Source organism: Typopeltis vanoorti, chromosome 12, assembly GCF_054136105.1.
Source record: "Typopeltis vanoorti isolate ZY-2024b chromosome 12, IOZ_Tvanoo_1.0, whole genome shotgun sequence".
In the NCBI taxonomy this organism is placed as follows: domain Eukaryota; kingdom Metazoa; phylum Arthropoda; class Arachnida; order Uropygi; family Thelyphonidae; genus Typopeltis; species Typopeltis vanoorti.
Window position 1 is genome coordinate 37611132 of NC_143560.1, and position 23065 is coordinate 37634196.

Here is a 23065-nt window from a genome sequence, read left to right on the forward strand (position 1 = left end):
GATTGGAAAAATCAGAGAAATTATAAGAAATGGGAAAGAACTGAATCATCACAATTTGTTGATGACAGTATTCTTTAAGGAAACTCTGCAGAACTTCAACAAATGATCAATGAATTGAGTTGAATGCAGGAAGTAAAAAGAAAGAATTAAATGTAAACAAAGATAAAACAAAAATAATGTATAATAAATATATCACCAAAAAAGCTAGTAAATATGAAACACCAGGCAATTGATTTAGTAACCTCCTGTGTTTACTAGAACAAAAAAGATCAGTAGAGCAAGGGGAGGGGGGAAAGGTTGCAAAGAAATTACATGTAGAATTCAACTTGGTTGGATATCCTTTTGGAAAACATTATGAAGCAATTAAAGGAGAAAAAGAGAGATTCCAATGTGCCTTAAAAGAATAGTTGTGTACTTTAGGTCATGGCATATGGAAGTGGAATTGACCAACAAGTTGAGGAATACCTAGAGGAAAATTGAAAGCTCATAACTGTGTTACCACACAAGATAAAAAGCCCAATACTTGGGTCAGAACTCAGGATATGGTGAGAGATATTACAGCAGCCATTAAAAGATCCAAATGGCAACGGGTAGGTCATATTGCAAGTAATATTCAAAAATGGATTCAACAGTTAATATTGTGAATGGTATCCCAGAGGTGGAAAGAGATTGTGGGAGGAAGGGAATAAAGAGATGGCTAGAACTCAGTGGCATAGCAAAGATCAAGAGAGTACTCAATGGAGTACTTTGGGAGGCCTTCAACCAGCATAGATAGAAAATGGATGATGATAATTATAATACTAATACAAAAAATATAATTTCTTTGTCATGAACAAATATTCAATGGCTCTGGTATGCTCACTCTGTTAATGTATTCCACTTATTAGCACAATTTCTTATTAACCTGACCTTTAGTTATCAGCAATGACTTCTCATTTTCCTACTACCTATTACAATATACAATATTTCTCCTAAATCTAACTGACAGACTCCACTCAACAGCTACCAAGTCTTGCAGAACACATTTTCCCAAGTTATTCCTTGTACTCAACATTCCAAAGTCAGATATCCAATTGATATCTGATTGTTTGTTACTAGCAGATTGCTGACAGAATGCAAATGATGGCGATTATTTGGAGATACGCCATCAAGTGTCGTATGTTGATAGGCCTGTGTGTCGAGAGCTCCGAAAGCTAAGTTGTTTAGTTTTAAAAAAATAGTGATATTAGTTAAAAATTGCATTAGAATTAGAATGCATTGTGGCGTTGATATAGTGTTTCTATAGAGATTTTTTGGAATTTTCAGATAAGAATAAGTATATATGGAATTACAAGTTGGAATAATGTGGAGTTTCTGGATGTGTGGAATGAGTTTTATGAACAAAAAGACATACAAGATTGGTTTACATCTAAATGGACATGTGTTCAGAGTCTGGAAAAAGTGTTGTTGAATGAAGTTAAAGTGGATGTGCAAAATCAGGGAAACGAGCTTTTAAGGAAAAGCTGTTGAGTCGATATGCAGATATTAGTAAGGCAGTTGAGTCTAAGAATATGTATCAAATGCCTATGTTAGTACCACTGATAACAAACCAGAATGGGATAGTTAGTATAAAGCATCAGGATAATGGTGGGCTTTTACACTTTACGAATACTAATGCCAGGAGCAATCAGAACAAGAGTGGGAGGAGTTTGGGGCATTGGTTAGTTCATCCTGGCCAAAGGCTATTTCATTAGTGAGACATGGCTGACAGAAAATGTATAGTTAATGAGATAGAATGTGAAAGTATAGTGTGTTTGGGAAGGATAGAAAGAAAAGAATGGTAGGAGGAGTATTACTGATGATAGCGATGAAATTCGACCAGAGAGAAGTTTAACTGCAGGCCAGTGAAAATAGCATATGAGTCCATCTGGTGTGAGATAGTGGCCAGTAGAACAAAATATATAGTTGGATGCTTCTTAGTCATTTGGCACAGTACTCTCTCTGTTTCCAGATCAGATATCCACACCTGGATATCCGATCTGGTTCCAGCCAATTGGTTCAACCCATTGTTGTGAGAATGACCAACAAGTGCAGAATCTGGTCTCTCAAGCAAAAATATTGAATAGGGCAGTCAATTCAATATAAGGGTGAATGGGGTCTTCAAGGATACTGCAATTTCTGTATACTCGTGTCAGAAGTATCAGGAACAAGAAGGAAGAGTTTTTGGCAATAGGTTAGCACAACCTCACAAAACATTACAGGCATTAGTGAGAGGTGGCTAACAGCAGATGATGTAGTTACAGGGATAGAATGAGATGGATTACAATTTTCAGGGAGGACAGGGATAGGGTACAGCTGATGATAGCAGATGAATTGCAGCCAATAAGAGTACAAGTCAGTCAGGTATATGGCAGTTCTTTTAAGTCAATCTGATGTGAAATTGAGGCCAACAAGACCAAATATCAAATTGGTTGCTGCTATAGGCCAGGAAGGATATGGAAGATATGCATCAGCAGATTAGTACAATGAGCACAATTTCAGTAATTATTATGTGGAAGTTCAACTTCGGAGACACAGACTAGAAGGAAATGGAATTTATACACTTATTGTCCAACCACAGATGCGAGAACCTTGGTTGGCAGATTGCCAAGAAGAGTCATTTCATTGAAGGAGACAAAGGAATAAGGTGATGTACGAATTCCTCACCAACACGCAAAATCATGTGCTTTATACGTAAAATTCTCCAACTGTTGTACAAGCAAAATAGTTATCACTTTAAAAACTAGAATTTTCATAAAAGCTAATTTCCCATATAATAATAAACACTCATCCCACAAAACGCATTGATTACCCTATTATTGGAACGGATTCGCCTTCTTCTGCCATATGCAGAAGTGTTGAGGGGTCTGCATCTGTGGTCATACAGTACCGAAAGATAATTACTTGAAAGGCAGGGGGACTTGGGTTATGAGAGCATTGATCTTGTTATAGGATAGAAGATCTGGCCATAACTAAGGTGACTACATTACCTCTGATTGGGGAAAATGATCATTGGAAATCTCAGTTAAGAAGCAGCATATGTGGAGCTACAAGGCAAGTGATTATGATACACTTAGGAGGCAGCTTGAAGCAGTACCATGGCATAGATCTGCAAGGGAAGGATGGTCACAATCAGTGCATGGAGGATAGTCAAGGGGTATCTGGAGGAAGCAATATCATACTGTATATGCAAAGTCAGGAGAGTAAATTGGGTAGAAGTTAGATGGATGAGTAGTATCATTAAGAATGAGTTGCAAAAAAAAAAAAAAAAAATGTGGAGCAAATCTCAAAGAGTATTTTCATTGTGAAAAATAGGCGGAAGAATGACTATGGAAGGATACTTTAATAAGTGCAGATGGTAGAGAGGAGTTAGATGAAATAGCAAAATGTGGAAATATATTATCATAACACTAATTACTGGTAGACCACATTGTCCTGTTCCGGTCTCATTATCCATCCAATATCCTTGTTTGAGGTCTACCCTGCCTTCACTTTCCAACTGGCTTATATTTTAGTATTTGTTTAGGATGTCGGTTGATGGCCATTCAGTTTACATGTTCAATCCATTTTTGTTTATAATTGTTTAGTTTTTCTTTTATTGATTTGGTTTTTAGTTCTTTTAAAATGTCTTTGTTCCTTTTTTTTTTTTGATCTAATAATATAATAAATACATCATCCATAATGATGATAATAAATATATCATCCAAGTGAAGATATGGTTACAACAGAGTGACAGGGACTGATGTGAAAACAGAAGTTAAAGAATTGGAGTTACTTAGCATATTGCAGAATCTGAATGCAAATAAAGATTGGATGGGATATTGGCTCGCATTTTATGAGAATGTGAAGGGGAACTGGTGATGATGCTTTTGACTCTGCTGTTTAATTTAAGTCCAAAAGAGAGTGGAAGGATTGCAAAATAATAGATCCTCCTTTGTATAAATGAGGATCTAAGTCTGTAGCAAATTATAGACCAATTAGTATTTCAGGGATGGTGTAAAAGTCCTGGAAAATTTGATCAAAAAGTAGAATTCAGGAATGAGTGGATAAGAATATGATACTCTCTGAAGGGTAACATGGCTTTGTGAAGGGTTGGGTATGCCTTAGTAATATATTAACATTTTATAATACTGATAACTGAGTTGGATAAAGGGAATAGCTACACGATGTAGGAGTTAGATGGATAACTAGTATCATTAAGCATAAGCTGCAAACAAAGAAAATGTTGTGGAGAGTATATGGACGGTACTGATGGGTTTTGTAAAAGTGTTCGACAGGATACCACATGGAACTGTTATGCAAACTGCAATAAATGAGGATGGATAGGAAACTGATGATATGGATTAAAGGTAGCTGATGAACAGATACCAAATAGTAGTATATGGAGGAGCAAAATCCAGGAGAAGGCAGGTGACTAGTGGTGTGGCACAGGGCTCTGTGCTTGGACCACTGTTGTTTAATTTCTACATATATGATATAGGAAATAATCTGAAGGGAGATATTCAGTTGTTTGCTGATGATGCAAAGTTGGGTAGGGTAACAGTTAATCGAGACAATGTAGAGAGCTTGCAGGATTTAAATAGGATGACAGTATGGACAAAACAAATTTCAATTTAATGTGGAAAATCATAAATTTATACATTTTGCAATACAAAGATTACATTAAAGGAACTGTACTCCAGAAAATTGATGAAGCCAGGGATTTGGAGGTGGTAGTAGATAGAGAACTGAAGTTTAAAGGGCATATTGCTAAAGTAGCCAGGGTAGCGCACGGGATTACATTCCTGTGAGCTACTTGGCTAGAGGGACCAGAACAAGATGTTATCCCTGGAAGTTCAATAAACGTATGGTCAGAAATGGTGTGAGGACTATATTTTTTGTTTGGAGTTGTGAATGATTACATTAATTGTGAGTGATTTGTCTGCTAATGGATTCAAGGAAAAGTATGATAGATTGTGTCTCCTGCGATGAGTCTTTGGACTCCATGGAGATGCCTGTATAATAATAATACAGCATCATCACCAAACAACTGAATATATCCTTTCAACCTTTGAACTATGACACCAATATATAGACTATAGTTTTTATAAACCACTAAACTACTGACCTACTGCTCTCACATCAATTTTGTCTAAAGTAAAGAGAAGGTTATTAACACCTTTGAGAACTGTTATCTAATTAGTAACCACCACTACCAGTATGAATTTTGCCACTCTAGATCTACAGGTGATCTAGGCTAAATCATGCAACTCTGGACTCATTCCATGGAAAGGTTTGGGGAACCTGTACATAAACTCATTATGTAAATTGATTACCAGTTTTCACTCAGATGAATCCCTACATGCACGAGAGTGGCCTGACAATGAAAAAACTAATTTATAATTTCAATTTTTTTTTTATTTTTCAACATAATCTTCCTTAAGACTAATACATTTATTCCAGCGATGCTCCAGTGCCATTATCCCGTCCCTGTAGTGGTCCTCTGTAAGATATGCAAAATACCTGTCTACAGCTGCAATCACCTCTTGATTCAAAGAAAAATGCTGACCAGCGAGGAAACATTTTAGCTTTGGGAAGAGATAGAAGTCAGAGGGAGCCAAATCTGGGGAATAGGATGAATGCTCTAACAATTCATTGTGGAGATCCCTAAATTTTCCCATTGCCAAAACACCTTCGTGGGCAGGTGCATTGTCCTGATGAAAGACTCCCCCCCCCCCTCCCCAACCGGGTTTTTTCTCATGAATTTTTTCGTCTAGTCTGGTTAAAAGATCAGAATAATATTCCCCGGTTATTGTTTTACCCTTTTCAAGATAATTAATAAACAAAATGCCTTTAGCATCCCAAAACACAGATGCCATGACCCTTTCCTGCTGATGAAACGATTTTGTCTTCTTTGGCGCTGAACAACCGGCTTCTGTCCATTGTTTTGATTGCTGTTTGGATTTTGGTGTGTAATGGTGAATCCAAGTCTCATCCACAGTAATAAATCGATGCACAAAATCAGTTTTATTCTTGTTCAAATGTTCCAAGCAATGTTCAGAGATTTTCATGTGATAGCGTTTTTGATCAGTGCAGCACTCATCTTGTGCAAAACTTTTTCATTTGCAATTGTTCATGCAAATTATATCCTACACGTTCTTTTGAAATGCCTACAGTCTTAGCAATTTCATGCACTTTGACTCGATGGTAATCCAATACCATATCGAACACTTGATCAATCACTTCTGGTGTTGTTACACTTTTTGAACGTCCTTCACGTGGATCATCTTCAAGGCTGGTATGGCCACGTTTAAACTTGGCAGCCCATTTCTTAATTGTTGAAAACAAAGGAGAAGTGCCCATAAACTTTTATGAAACTTCGAATGAATTTCTGTTGGCTTTAACCACGCTACCGGCCAAGACGTCTATAGACGTCAAAGTTATCATGGATGCGAAGTGCATATTAAAATTATAATACCATTGATATTACATTGAAATATATGATGGATACGAAGCATATGAGGATGCGTATTTGATCCATAACGGCCAGTGAGGTGGGTTAAACCTTCTTTTACCAAAAATTTATCCAATAAGGCAGTGGTTCTCAAATGTTTTACCTCTGAGCCCCACCCGACAAGAGAAAACACTGTCCCCCCCCCGGTTTCATTTATCAAAAAAGAAGTCATACTAAGTTTGATGGTTTTTTTCAGTTTATTTTGTGTTTTCTACATACTATTTAACAACAGTTTTTGACACAAAATAATGAAAGTATCACAATAGTAGGCCTACAATAAAAATTAGTTTTAACACTTGCAATTAACCAAACTATGTATTGAAATAAAACAATATTTAAATAACAAGCATTTAATTTTTCTCTGTAAAAATAATCAAACATTTAAATGTCAAAGTCTAACGTAATGGATTGGCCTGCTTTTGAGAACAAAGTTTATCAAAACATGGTGCAATATCAGAAATTTCCTACAGAAATTATCTGAAGGGAAGTATGCCCCCCTCTCCCTGGGGGTCATGCCCCCACAGTTTGAGAACCACTGCATTAAGGAATACAGACAACACTTTTGCTTCAGACAGCTGGACTACTTGATAGAATGACTTGCAATTTCACATGGATGCTTATGACAGATGAACCAACTTGGAAAAAAAATCATGTTGATAGTGTTGCCTTCTATGGTTGAGGCCGAGAACTTTTCAACCATCCTCGTAATGGTGGATGGTATTCCCTCCTCAGATGTATATGGCAGAATGATTTTAAAGAATGCCGATGGTAGGGAGGTAACCGAATCAGTTGATGTAGTAGAATTACTGAGTGAGCACTTTGCAAGAGTATATCATCCTGGTGGTGACAATGCAGAAATGGAAGAACTAACAGCTTATACGGGAAATTGGTGAATGAAGTGGAGGTGAATAGTCTATTACAAAACCTTAATGTCAATTCATCTGCGGGATTGGATGGTATACCAGCTCGTGTCGTACATGAAAAGGCTAAAGAATTGTCAGTGCCTTTGTCCATTTTGTTTAATTTGAGTCTCGGGTCTGGGTTAGTCCCAAGGGGATGGAAAGAGGGGAAAATAGTTGCACTGCATAAAGGAGGTTCCAAGACTGCTGTTGAAAATTACTGGCCGATCAGCATATCAGGAATTGTTGTCAAGATCTTGGAGAAAACAGTCAAGAAAAAAATACAGGATTGGATAGATGAAAATCGGATACTGTATGGGGGACAATGGTTTTGTGAAGGGCAGATCATGCCTCAGTAACTTGCATATGTTTTATAACACAGTGACTGCTGAACTGGATAAGGGTAATGGGTTTACAGTGATTCTACTGGACGTTGCTAAGGCCTTTGACAGGATACCACACGGAATTCTAATAAGTAAACTGCAGCATATGGGGATGGATATAGGGTTGGTGAGATGGATAGGAGGGTGGTTGATGGAGAGATATCAGAGAGCGGTTTATTCAGGAGTAGAGTCCAAAAGACGGCCCGTGACTAGTGGTGTGCCACAGGGTTCTGTTCTTGGACCACTTCTTTTCAATTTCTTCATTAACGATATAGGAAAGGATCTGAGAGGAAGTGTTCACTTGTTTGCTGATGATGCAAAGTTGGGTAGAGCAATAGTGAGTGCACAGGATGTCAAAATTTTGCAAGATGATTTGGATAGTTTGGAGAACTGGGCTAAGGAAAATGGATGGCAATTTAATGTGGCAAAGTGTACGGTTATGCATTTTGGGGTGAAAAGATTAGCAGCAATATATCACATTGGTGGAACCGTACTCCAGGAGATTGATGAGGCTAGGGATTTGGGAGTGTTGGTGGATAGGGTGCACATTGCAAAAGTGGCTAAATCAGCTCATCAAATCACTTGGTTGCTGAAAAATACTTTAACAAGCAGAGACAAACAGGCAGGTTATTGTTCTTCTGTATCGAGCCTTGATAAGACCCCATCTAGACTACTGTGCCCAGATATGGGTGCCAGGGTTTCTTCTTGATGGGGAGGAGGTGGAGAGGATCCAGAGACGAGTGACCAAGATAATAGCAGGACTATGGAATGAACCTTACAAGAACAGGTTGAAGATTTGTGGGCTGCAGAAATTGGTCGATAGGCGAAAAAGGGGTGATATGACTGAGACATTCAAATTACTGAAGGGTTTCTATAAGATTAATTCAGAAGATATTTTTGAGAATAGGACTGGTAGTGGGAGGACTAGGGGCCATCCATGGAAGCTTGGTAAGAGTGTGGTTAGCAAGGGTGTTAGAGCTAGGTTTTTTACTTGGAGAGTGGTAAATGAGTGGAATAAGCATTGTGGGTGCCATGACTGTAAATGAGTTCAAGGTGAAGTATGATAGATACTGTGTGAATGTTGAATAATTCTTGACATGATGTTGGGCTTCCCTCGATGAGTCTAAGGACTCCTTGGAGCTGCCCGTAATAATAATTTTACAGTCAATGACAGTGCCCTCAGTACTCTGTCATTTCAGCCACTCTCTTCCTGATTTATATGAACGACCTGCTCTCATTGACAGCAACCCTATACATAGTTTTGCTGATGAAAGCACAATCCACTTGTCTTACTCCTATGACAAGCCTTGCAGTGCTCAAACATCTCAAGCTTCAAGAGCATCTGTAATAAGTGTCCTGAACATTGTTCTGCACAGTATCCTTGATTGGATGAAAGCAACCTAGTCAATTTCAATGCTTCCAAAACACAGTTCTGCTTTTTTCCGATAAACAAGACCTCATATATTTTTCCACTTACTTGGAATACTGCGCTCATGCTTGGGGTGGTGCTTTCTAAACGTTCCTAAAAATTCTTGATACTGTTCAGAAAAGGGCGGTCTGGTTGAAAAATTACACTTCTTTGCTGGCATTGATGGTACTGGGAGAATTAAGTAGTAGGAGAGATGGTGAGATGCATGTTGCAGAGTGGAGTAGAGTGCCCTCTGGCAATGAATCCCTGGACTCCTTGGAGATGTCACATAATAATAACAACAATAATTCTACTGTATGCTTCCATTTGTGTGATGAGGTTACATCACAGCTTACTTATTACAATTAACATGCAGTTTTCATTTCTGTATGCTGTTTTTATTTTAATAAAGTTTTGAAATTACATCAATTTTGTTCACCTTGCACTTCTGCAGCAATCTGAAATTGTGAGCTAACCCATTTTCTTAGAATATTATAATATAATACTGTCTCTCAGATTAAATTAGAGACTGACAACATTAATCAGCATATACTATAGGACAGTGGTGTTCAACCTTCTTTATTACGTGAGCTACTTTTCTATAAAAAGTTATTCGGCGATCTACTCTCTTATATAGATCACGTTCCCCCAACCTGATATCTGATTATGCACAAATAAACAACTAAAAACTTTATTTGTGTATTTAAAAATTTATTTATCACTTTTAATTATTTTAATACAAAAAAAAAAAAAAAAAAAAAATTGGAATAAAATACTTATTTGTCTATTTTGGAAAACCAAAGTTAGAAAAAACAACAGATTGATTACAAACTCACAAGTTACAGGAAATGCTGGTTGATTTAAAAAAAAAAAAAAAAAAATTAATGTGAAATTTGGCATTGTTTGGACCTTGCAATATTTTCATAGTCAAGTTGATATGAAGAAGTGGCCAATCGCAGACAATCATCCAAATGATCATTTGTAATTTAGTTTCTTAATTGAATTTTTATGATGGTCATATTTGAAAAAGCAGATTCTGACAAGTATGTAAATCCGAAACGCGACAGAATTTTTCGCGCAATGTCAGTTAATATTGGGAATTTTTCATGTGCATACTTCCAAATGACTTCATTGTTTATTGATTTTAAATGTAAACTATTCTGAATGTTTATTATTTCAAGTTCTACTTCAGCTTGGTTTATATCAAACAGCCCAGTAATTTTATTTGAAATTTTTGTGATGTTCAAGTTTTCTTGAAATGGATTATTGATAAAAGATACAATCATTTCAGTTTTATTAAAATCTTTAAATCTTGAATTTATTTCTTCTTCAACTAACTCTATTTCACGAATAAATTCTTTTAAATCATAGCGAAGCATTTCTTGATTTTGTTCAAAAAACTTTAATAAATATGGGAGATGTCTAAATTTGTGGTCATTTATATTTTTCTTTAATAAAAGTAAGTGTTGTTGGAAAGTTTTTATTGAACTTAACATGTCAATTAAATTTTTTATCTCTACCTTGTAACTCTAAATTTAAATTGCTTAATTTCGTACAGAAATCTACTAAAAATGATAAGTGTAACAAACAGTTACACTTATCATTTTTTATCAAGGAAATTTTTTATATCATTAATTAATACAAGAAATCTTTCTAAAAATTGACTTCTGCTGAGCCAGCGAACATTATTGTACAACAGAAGTTCTCTATCATCATCTGCCTGTAATTTAAATAACCGCTGTTGCAGGGATTTTCCCTTGAACAGAATTTACAATTTTAAATGTAATATCCTAAACATCTTTTGTGTTTAATCTTTTACTACACAGTACTTTTTTGGTGAATAATACAGTGGTACGTTAAAAAATCTGGATATTTGTCATCGTTTTTACATAATGAAATGAAGCCTAATTTATTACCTATCATTGCAGGAGCACCATCAGTAGTAATAGACAAGTTTAAAAAGCGAAAGTTTGTGTTGTTTCACAAATTCATCAAATGCCGAAAAAATGTCTTCACCCCTAGTCCTCCCCAATAATGGTATAATTTTCAAAAGTTCTTTACTTGAATAATCTTGAAATACCATGCTGAGCAATATCAGTGAAGTCATTTGATTCATCAAATTGTAATGAAAACACAACACACTGGGGAATGTCTGACATTAACCTGGGCTGGAAACTTTTCTCTGGCAATTGGAACTCTTCCTTTTGGCAATTTGAAACCTTGTCTGCGGCCTAGAAGTAGTCTCTCTCTAGCGACGTCTCGAACCGAGAAGCTCCTTTCTGGAAACGGGAAACTCCTCTCTCAAGCAATGTGAATCCGGGCAGTCTCTCTCTGATGGCAACTCCGGACCAGGCGGCCTCCTCTCTGACAGCAATTCTGGAACCAGGACCCCCTTCTGCTTGCTTTTTATTAGGCCTGCTCTGAGACCTCGCATGAAGTTTGGCAACCCCTAAAGAATCAGTACGAGTCTTTCATCTTAAGTTTCAAGTTTGGCACACCTTTTGTTCTCCTCCGCTTTCTTTTCATTGTAAGTTGCCGGCCATTGGAAAGTTGTTTGAACTCTTTCTGACTGACTTCGGAGATGTTTACACTTAGAGCCTGCAAGTCTTTCTCATACATACAAGTTTCAATAACAATATTTCTAATGCTGCCATGTACAGCTTCGGTGACAAAAACATTGCCTTTGTTTTTAACACTCTAACATATTTTTATTAAAGCAGTATATACAGTTAGCTTCAAAAGAGTTATTTACAAAAACATCTAATACAAACTATACTGAGACAAACAAAGTTTAGTTTTTTACAATATTCACATGGGACTTAACCTAAGTAAAAAATCGACGTAATGTGCTTTGGAATATTTAATATTTAAGCTACAATAGAGTTTTTAAACTTTGCTTATAATCGTATTCACTCGGCTCGCTGTTTGACTTTCACTGATCCAAATTAATTCATTTACCCGGAATTATAAGAAAATTACTGATTTGACAATTTTAACAAAAAATAAATAAACAATAGCAATACACTTAAAGTGAATTAAAAATAATACAAAATAATGATAAATAAAATATGTTTTCAGTTTTAATTAAATTTGTAAGTAAGGAGGAATACACAAGAGATCGACCAAAAATTGCTCCGCGATCGATGGGTTGAACACCCGTTACAGGAGATCACGAATAACAAGCTTACACTGACATTATGCTGAATTGCAACTGCATATGTCTAGTACATGCCATGTCTATGGCAGTATAAGTTTCATAACACAAGGTTTACTGTGTAATAAGTTAGGCATACTGGGTTGTGCAAATTAGAGAATTAAAGTTGCAGCTATGTGAAAAGGAAATGATAGTGCAGAGTTCAAAAAGAGCTTGCTTATCGTTCTATCTTCATACACAAGTGCTTTGTTGTTTGCTCACAGTGTTGAGTTATACAAGAATAGCATGAAAGGAGGCTCTAAGCTGAAGGCCAACAAGAGCTCATCATTACATCTAGCAGAATCAATACCAAGGCAAGTACAAGTTATCATTGATGTAAAGTTCCACAAGATTATCAGGCAGTTAGTAGCCCTTCCATGTTTCTTTCTTTTTTTTCTCTCTCTCATTATTCTGAAGGTGCAGATAACATCACCTAAAGATAAGGCAGATGTACTGGCATCAGCCTTTGTGCTTTCCTGCAACCTTTGTTTAGACCAAGACAAATCGCCTCCCACTGTGCTGTTAACTACTTACTGTATGTTTCCTCTGATCTTTTGCTAGGACATCAGAAAAGTATTTAATAGCCTTCACACCTAGTAAGTCCCCTGACCTAGATGGTATTCCTCCAGTTGTACTAAAAACTTGTGCTCCAGAATTAACACCCATCCTGTATCACCTTTACAAGCTGTCATACTCATCTGGCTTCTATTCAACAACATGAAAGCAAATTTTATTCAGTCTTTTCTTAAAGTGGGAGAGAGCAGCCAAGCATCAAACTATTGCCCTCACTTCAGTACTTTCAAAAATAATGGCAATGATCATTAATGACCAACTGCTTCCCTACTTGGAGACCCAACAAATATTGATTCTGCGAATCTTGCTCTACAGCAGATCTCCTAGCTAACTTGCCCACTTTAGAACATGAGCCAGAGAAATGTTTGGAGAAACTCACATGGTTGTTTACGATATTTCCAAGTCATTTGATAGAACCTGGCATCACAGCCTTCTTATCAAGCTATCATCTTATGGTGTTCCTCCTATCTTTTGCGAGTGGAGTACCAGATTTCTCTCTGGTCATTCGAGCAAGTCATGGTAGATGATTTCCTCTCATCAAATTTTTTCATCAATGCTGGAATACCCTAGGGCTCTGTGCTTTCACTTACACTCTTCACCTTTACATCAATGACCTTCTCTTATGAACATCCAATTCTATTCAAAGCTATTTTAATGCTATCAAAACATAATCCTGTTTTATTTCCCAGAAGAAAGGCTATGTTTCATTATCCCTCACTTTTGATAATATGCCACCTACTAATCAAGATCTCCTTCTTTTCTTGGGTTGACTTTCACATCTAGCATAATTCTGACACAAATATATCAAGTCCACAGCCCCTTTAGCCTGCAGAAAAGCTTGCCGTTCTTTTTAATTCTAAACAATACTTCCTTTCAGCTCAACCAATAATACTTTATTATAAATCTCAAATTTACTTGACCTTTGAATTGCTGTTTTCAGATTTGGGATGGTGCCCCAAAAACCATCCTCAGAATGATTGACTGTCTTAACTAAACAAATGATCCCTCTCTTACTAAATCCCTCCAAGTGCTTTTTCTCACATGTGCTCTGTTTCTGCATTTCTTTAGCCTCATAAGGCTAAAGAAATACAGAAACTGTGCATGTGTGATGCACAGTTTCTGCAGAAAATGTACTATTCATGGGTTCATGTATGAACACATACAACTGCTGGTCAACATTCATATATGGTTCAGCTCCAAACATATTGAACCACCTTCTCATTCTCTTTTCTCTGGACGCATCCCCATACCATTTCTCCAAATAAATATGACCCCTCTCCCCAGCTCATCAAGAAACAGATTACTTTATTCTCTCTAATCACTTGTTTGCATATGGCACTGTTGTTATACATCTTAACACCATATGTGTTTGTGTGTGCATGCGCAAGGGGGGGGGGTTGATATATTAAAAAGCTGGGTCATAATTCATTGTAATGTCAACATATATGGCTGTGCACCACAGTAGCCAATACAATTTCACAAGGACTCTTCTGTGATAAGTCAGCTGACAATTTATCTAAGCAATTGCAAGAAATATATGTTCAGTCCTCTATTGCTGCATCATCTACTGAGATTTAAAATATACATAGAAGAAACAGCATGGACTACATTATAAAAATAATAAAATAGCGAAAAAAAAAACAAACATTACAGTGTTCACTGTTAGAGATAGTTTCACCTGCTAAAAAATATGCAAAAAAAAAAAAAAAAATCTTCATTACACCTTTCAACTACCTTGATATGCTTACATAAGATAAGCATATCAAACCAAAAGTTTCAAAAAAAAAAAAATATATATATATATATATATATATATATTAAATCTCTTTGATGTTACATATTTAATTTACACGGTTTAAAGATGTACAGGGTGTTTCAAAAAGAATGTCCCAATTTTAAAATTGTATATCACTGCAACCACGAACCACAAATGAATGCTACTTGTACCATGTGAACGGCCTTGGCCCAGAGTTTGATATAATGACCGCTAGATGCCACTACTAGCACCCAAATAGCGCTATGCTTAGTTAATGAGAAGATGGCGTCTAGTCAACAGAAGGCGTTTTGTGTTCTTGAATTTAGCAAGACTAAGTCCGTGATTACGGTGCAGCGTGCGTTTAGACGATGTTACGGAATTGATCCTCCACTGGACAAAAACATTCATCGTTGGTATCGAAAATTTCAAGAAACAGGGTGTTTATGTAAGGGAAAGAGTCCTGGATGACCACACACCTCAGAGGGGAATGTGCAACGAATTCAAGAGGCTTTTCAGCAAAGCCCGTGCAAGTCCACTTGTCGTGCTAGCCGAGAACTTACAACCCCTCATGTGACTGTTTGGTGTGTGTTACGACGACGTTTGCTTACAAAGCCATACAGATTGCAACTGGTGAAAACTCTTCGTGTAGGTGACAAAAAAAAAGAACAGATTTTTGTGCTAATCTGTTAGAGGACGACACCTCCCTACAAAGGTTGATTTTTAGTGATGAAGCAACCTTTCATCTAAGTGAAAGTCTTACGCCACAATGTTTGCATATGGGGACTTGAGAATCCACATGAAATTGTACAACATGAACGTGATTCACCAAACTTAATGATTTTTGCGTGGTTTCTGTTAGAAAGGTTTATGGCCCTTTCTTTTTTGAAGAAAACACTGTTATGGGAAATTCCTATCTTGAAATGCTGCAGGACTGGCTACTTCCACAGCTGAATGAAGAATCTGAAGATTACATTTTTCAGCAAGACAGAGCACCGTCACATTGGAACCTCCAAGTTCGTTGGTTTCTAAATGAAACATTGCCTCAGCATTGGATTGGACACACGGGACCCCATGACTTGGCACTACACTCTTGGCCTCCTAGATCTCCAGACATCACACCTTGTGACTTCTTTTTATGGGGATAAGTAAAAGACTGTGTTTATGTTCCTCCATTACCCGCTGACTTGGATGAGCTCAGAACCAGAATCACAGCTGCAGTAAATTCTGTGACAGAAGACACTCTAAGATGCATTTGGGATGAATTCAGCTATTGGCTTGATGTTGTCCATGCAGCAGGTGGAGGGCACATTGAGCATTTGTAATTGTGGTGAGTGAAACTTTAGGCCTTATTTCATACTTGGTAATTTATTTTGTAACTGTACCACATTTTCGTTATTAAATATAATTATTTGAAATCAGGTCATTCTTTTTGAAATACCCTGTATATGGAAATCTAGATGACCTAGCCATGTGTATGTCTGTAGTACGTGAAAACTTGGTGTACAAGAAGAGAAAAACATGAGGCATAGAAGTAATCTTAATCATTTCACACTATCACACTTTCAACTGCAAATCAACAGCTTAAAGTCCTTTAATAATTTTAAGTTATTAATAATTCTTTATGACTTACTCTGTGAGAAACCCCTGGGCATAAACAGGATTATGAAAACACATAATTTAGAATGAATATCCCAAAACTTTAATATCAACTAGTAATTAGTTATAACTTGTACAATCAGATACATCTTCAGTATAAAGCTAGAAATATAATTAGTCAGGCTCAATCATTTCTTCATCTCTGCATTTTGAGTTTTCTAGTTCTCTTCTAATTTCTGGTGTGATCTGATAATGAACATGAACTTTAAGTACACCAAGTAGGGCATCCTTTTGTTCGCTGGAAATGTCTTCTTTGTAGCGCTGAACAAAAGTAAGGAAACACTGGTGCCATAAAACTGGGAGAGTCCGCTTATCCTTCAAAAATCTAACAAAATGGTAGACAACAGCATCAATGACGCGATATGGCAGTGAATACTTCTTATCTAATAAAATACGAAGAAATATACTATTAGCACCACTATAATCCATCTCTGCTATTTTGATTATTGCTGCACTTGAATGGAGAACTGGAACTGAATTGTTTGTTAGAACACTACCAATTATAATTGCTTCTCTAAGTGTACATGTACCCATTTCACACAGTGGTATAATTATTCCTTTATAGAAAGCTGCAGGTTTAAAAAGTGCTTTCTTTAGGGCATGATATAAATGAAAGTTTAACTTTTTGAATTCGGCTATGTCATCTAAAATACGAGGAAGAAGTATATAATTGAAAAACTTCTGAGCCATTTTCTCCTTTAAGTTGGATGTAAAAATTCGGGTTGCTTGATACATGGCAGCAGCAGTCCATTTGTGTGGCTGTGTTAGTTCAAGAAGCTGTTCCCAGTTTGACAGTACAGGAATAATTTTAAAGGCCTTAGGAAGTTTGCCACTACGATAATGTGATAATACTTCACCAACTCCCTTATACACAGCAACTGCTCTATCATCAAGGTCGGCATAGGTGACATCCGTGTCTGAAAATTCAGTTTGTATTTCTGCCTTCTTTTCCTGCAGCTTCATTCTAATAAGCTCACTTGTACTTTTCCTAACAGCTAAATCGTGACTCATAAACTTTTCCAGCGCTATTTCATCTTCTGCATTAATATCAATGCTTTCATAAAATAATCCTTCATCCTCATTAATTTCAACTTCGGATTCGGAACTATCACCACCTCCCGAAACAAGAAGCTTCGTCTTCATTTTCTCTTTTTTCTTACCTTTCCCCACATTTTCATTTTCTATTTCTGCTTGTTGTTGTCGTGCCTGTTCAATAATTTTTTTTGATAATTTATCATTTACAAATGTTTCCTCTTCGGTCTTATGACCTCTAAGTTTAATTCGTTTCGAGGGTTTAGTTATCTGTTCATTTATAATCTGGCTTCCCAGATCTATGTTTCTTTTCCCCTTTTTCTTCAATACATCCATGCTAGTTTTAAATTTCAGTTTTTTTTTTTTTTGTTATAAAACACTGAAAGAAATGATCAAAGTTAACCCAGATTCAAAAATAATTACAAATCTTGTATACCTTACCTCACTACGCGTTTATGAACATGTGCTTTTAATTCCTTCTGCTACTCACTAGATGACGCACTTCGATTAATCAAACAAACTAAATAAATAAATAAAATAATGCATTAAAGCCTCAAAAGGCGTAAGCGGATTTTTTTTTTTTTTAAGGCTTCAACCAGGAAATGTAATTTTTTTTTTAAAAAAAAAATCCGGTAACTCTTTTTATTCACTTATTGGGAGAAGAAGAATGTTCATTAAAAGAAAATAAATCTACCTTTTCTTTTTATATCAAGCATGCCTGATCTCTGGAAATGTCTTCTTTGTAGCGCTGAACAAAGGTAAGGAAACACTGGTGCCTTATCCTGTTCAATTACAGTTCAACAAAGTGACTGCGGCTGATAAAATCCCTTAATCCAAAGCATATATAAAGAGAGAGTGGGGAAGCAAATATGCTCATTTTATTTGATCTTCTGGTAAGATCGATGCTCCTATGTTCATGTGTGCTCAATAATTTTATTTATTTATTTATTTTTGATAATTTGTCATTTGCAAACGTTTCTTCTTCGGTCTTATGACCTCTAATTTTAATTCGTTTCGAAGATTTAGTTATCCATTCATTTATAATCTGGCTTCCCAGAGCTATGATTCTTTTTCCCTTTTTTTCAATACACCTTGAGTTCAGCAACATGAACAGAGACTCATGATAAAGGTATGTATTTTCCTAAGTTGTCGAAAATAAAATAGAAATAAATAAATCAGCTTTTTATTCCCTTACGAGGAGTAGGCGAGGCCTGTTTAAATCTTATCGAGCTTCTGGGAACTGAGTGGATAGTTTAATCATCACTGATAGCCAATCAGAGAGCTAGATCAAGGCTATCACTGATCATAAGCGGCAACTGGTGATGAGATATTAGTATTATTAAGTCAAGCCTCCAGGGAGTCCAAGGACTCATCGCGAGAGAGCATCCCACTCCTCTACACACATCTACTGTCCCCCCTACTACTTAATTCTCCTACTACACACAAATACCATCAACACTATCTACCCTCAACAGTATTTTTATGTGTAAATTGCATGTATCCTGATGGCTGATTTGCCTGTATGTGGAATGAAAAACCCGAGATTCCAGGAGAAAAAAAAACTGCTACCGCCGTATGAAAACGGCTAACTCACCTTCAAATGAAAACGCCTATATAAAGATTCCTCTAGTAATGATGCTAATCGAACTTACACCTTTTCCAATCGAAGGGCGCAATACATCTTGTCTTCAAATTGCGCTACAGTGTAGCAAACAAGTGCTGCCATTTCTTGGTGTCTAACACTAAAAGGATATGTGTTGTTGTTTGAAATAGTGCGGGTTCAACGGTCAGTTTCTTGCGTTTCTGAGAGAAAAACCCCGCTTGCAGGTGCCAGAGATCGACCAAATCCGGATCTGATCAAAGAAAGACTTAGAAAAAGTTCTGTTCTTAGAAAAACCATCTGATTACTCCCTGCATGAGGAGGCCACCAGTTCTCCTTCCTGATAAACTGGAGAGGTCACCTCTCCTCTTGTCAACTTTAACCACGATCATGTACGTCTCCTCTCTCATAGAGCGTCCTCCACCAACCTCTTCCAACCCAGTTTAATCTGAGTCTCGGGTATGGCTTAGTCCCGAAGGCGTGGAAAGAGGGGAAAATAGTTTCACTGCATAAAGGAGGATCCAAGACTATGGTTGCAAATTACCGACCGATCAGCATATCAGGAGTCGTTGTCAAGGTCTTGGAGAAAATAATCAAGGGAAAATTACAGGAATAGATTGATGAAAATGAGATACTGTATGGGGGGGGGGAAGCGTGGCTTTGTGAAGGGTAGATCATGCCTCAGTAACTTGCTCAAGTTTTATAACAAGGTGACGGCTGAACTGGATAAGAGAAATGGGTTTACAGTGATACTGCTGGACCTGGCAAAGGCGTTTGACAGGATACCACATGGAATTCTAATCTGTAAACTACAACATATGGGAATGGATATAGGGTTGGTGAGATGGATAGCTGGGTGGTTGATGGAGAGATATCAAAGAGTAGTTTATTCAGGAGTAGAGTCCAAAAGACGGCCTGTGACTAGTGGTGTGCCACAGGGTTCTGTTCTTGAACCACTGCTGTTTAATCTGTTCATTAACGATATAGGGAAGGGTCTAAGTGGGACAGTTCATTTGTTCGCTGATGATGCAAAGTTGGGTAGGGCGATAGTGAACGCAGAAGATGTCAAAGTCTTGCAAGATGACTTACATAGATTGGAATTCTGGACTAAGGAGAATGGATGTCAATTTAATGTGACAAAATGTAAGGTTATGCATTTCGGAGTGAAAATATTAGCAGCAGTATACCACGTTGGTGGAACTGTACTCCAAGAGATTGATGAGGCCAGGGACTTGGGAGTGTTGGTGGATAGGGAGATGAAGTTTAGGGGGCACATTGCGAAAGTAGCTAAATCAGCTCATCAACTCACTTGGTTGTTGAAAAATACCTTGACGAGCAGAGACAAGCAAGTTATTGTACCTCTGTACCGAGCCCTGATAAGACCTCATCTCGACTACTGTGCCCAGATTTGGTCACCTCGGTTCTTTCTTGATGGAGAGGAGGTGGAGAGGATCCAGAGGCGAGTGACTAAGATGATAGCAGGTCTATGGAATGAACTATATGAGAACAGGTTGAAGATTTGTGGGTTGCAGAAACTAGTTGATAGGCGGAAGAGGGGAGATATGATTGAGACATTCAAATTGCTAAAAGGATTCTATAGGATTAATTCAGATGATATTTTTGAGATCAGGACTGGTTGTGGGAGAACTAGGGGACACCCATGGAAGCTGGGCAAGAGCGTGGTTAGCAGGGGTGTTAGAGCTGGGTTCTTTACTTTTAAAGTGGTAAATGAGTTGAATAAGCTGCCAGAGTCTGTTGTGGGTGCTATGACAGTGAGCGAGTTCAAGGAAAGGTATGATAGATACTGTGAGAATGTTGAACAGTTGTGTGAACATGATGTTTAGGGCCTCCCTCGATGAGTCTAAGGACTCCTGGAGTAGCCCGTAGTAATAATAATAATAATAATAACCCCGCGTTCTCTGGCACTAAAATTTCGAATATGATTCCAGCGGGAATCACATACGGATTTTCTACTCCTCGTTTCCTTGGTCTTACAATTATTTCCTCTTATCCGACCCTAACATTTGCTGTGAACGAGTTATAGAAAATTCTCACTTGAAGACCTTCATCTCCCCAATTCAAGGCATAATCCTAATTCGTTTTCTTAGCCCCAGATCAACTGAAAATGTAGCAACGATTGCTATGAACGAGCTACAGAAATTATTCTCACTTGAAAACCTTCATTTTCCCAATTCAAGGTATAACCCTCATTTGTTTTCTTAGGTCCTGTTCAACTGAAAGTGTATCAAAGAGGTCGAAGGAGAAAAGTAACTTACAACAAGTGGCTTGCTTCAAGAAGAGCTTCATTCTCTGCCTTCACTAAAGCATGCAACATATGCAATCAGTCATCAGCACACCCAAATCTGGTTTCATTTCATTTTTTGCGTATAGTGAAAATTGGACACGGAAGCCATGCCTTCTGGTCTCTATATTAGGCCATTGAATGCAACTTCTGTTCTTCTGCACTTCCACCTCTTCCTCATCCGGATGGCACCACTGTTACCTCACCCAAAGATAAAGCTAACGTCCTGATATCATTCTTTTCCTTAAATTCCTACATTGATGACCAAAAGAGATCACCTACGATACTGGAATCCGAGTACTATGCCACCTCTAGTTTTCCCACAAAAAAAGAAAAGAGGAAATTACTAAAAAACTTGGATACTATCAAGTCTTCTGGTCCTAATGGCATCTCTCCGATTGTTCTCAAACACAGTGCTCTAAAATTAAACACCCGTCCTGCATCGTCTCTACAATCTATTATACATATCTGGTACTTATCCCAATGCATGGAAACAATCGCTTATCTGTCCTATTCCTAAAAAGGGGTGTTAGAAGTCAACCATTAAACTTCCAGCCAATTGCAATCACCTAAGTGCTCTCCAGAATAATGGAGAAAGGCATCAATAGCCAGCTCCGTCACTATTTAATCACCGACTTCCAATACGGAATCCGTAATTCAAAATCCACAGCTGACCTGATATCTTACATTGCCCATCACTAGACACATAGAAAGGTTCGGAGAAACGTGCTCTCGCCATTGACATTTCCAAGCCTTCAACCGTGTGTAGCATCGTGGCCTGTTTAACAATTGCTATCCTCTGGTCTTCCTGCCAACCTTTGGAACCGGATAGCCACCTCTTTCTCTCTCTCTCTCTCTCTCTCTCTCTCTCTCTCTCTCTAGTCGTTCTCTGTGAGTCATGGTAGATAGCCCCTCTCTTCGAGCTCTACCATCAATGCTGGAGTGACTAAGAGACTCTATCTTATCACCTGCTATTTCTCATGTTTATAAATGACCTAATCACCACTAATCCTGTCCACAGCTTTGCTGATGATAGTACGTTCCACTTATCTTATTCATTCGACAAACCATGCAGCACTCTGAGATCCCAGGTTACAAGATAATCTACAACCAGTGCCTTAAACATTGATCTTCATACTATCGTTCAATGGGGCGAGGACAACCTTGACATGTTCAATGCCACCAAAACACAGTCTTGCCTTTTCTCTCGCAAAATAGATCTCAACTCAACTATCCTTAGCCTAAATAATACACAAATCACCAGAGAAGATCAGATCTCTCTGTTTGGACTAACATTTACCTCCAGCTCTCCTATCATAAAGACATCACATCAAGAGCCTCCTCGATATCCAAATAACTTGGCATTTCCTTTCGTTCAAACGGCTACTTTACACCCAACCAACTCCTAACTATACAAAATTCCAAATCCACTCATGCTTAGAATACTGCTCACATGTTTGGAGTGGTGCACCTAAAACGTCCCATAAAATCTTTCATGCTGTCCAGAGGCGAGCAGTTAGGATCATTGATGATCCCTCTCTTACAAATTCACTTCACGAGGTACTTCCATGATCACTGCTCCAGTGAGCAAATATGGTTCCATCAATTTCAGTTGTACCATTTAACACAAGAGCAGCAGGTGATTTTATTGTACACCCTTTTATTGTAAAACTGCAAACACACCGAACCTGCTTCTCTTCTTCCTCTTTTATTCTGTCCCTCCACCTTTGTTACCTTTGGAACAACCTTTCT

The 23065-nt window shown here is 37.5% G+C and overlaps 1 protein-coding gene across 1 annotated transcript; it reads right to left on the minus strand.

The window, feature by feature from the left end:
- Nucleotides 1-14852: 14852 nt before the first annotated feature.
- On the minus strand, nt 14853-17870 carry bys (Bystin). Its single transcript, XM_090401553.1, has one exon. It carries the CDS (start codon nt 17745-17747, stop codon nt 16494-16496), a length of 1254 nt encoding a protein of 417 aa, XP_090257679.1. The 5' UTR covers nt 17748-17870; the 3' UTR covers nt 14853-16493.
- Between the last annotated feature and the right edge of the window lie 5195 nt (nt 17871-23065).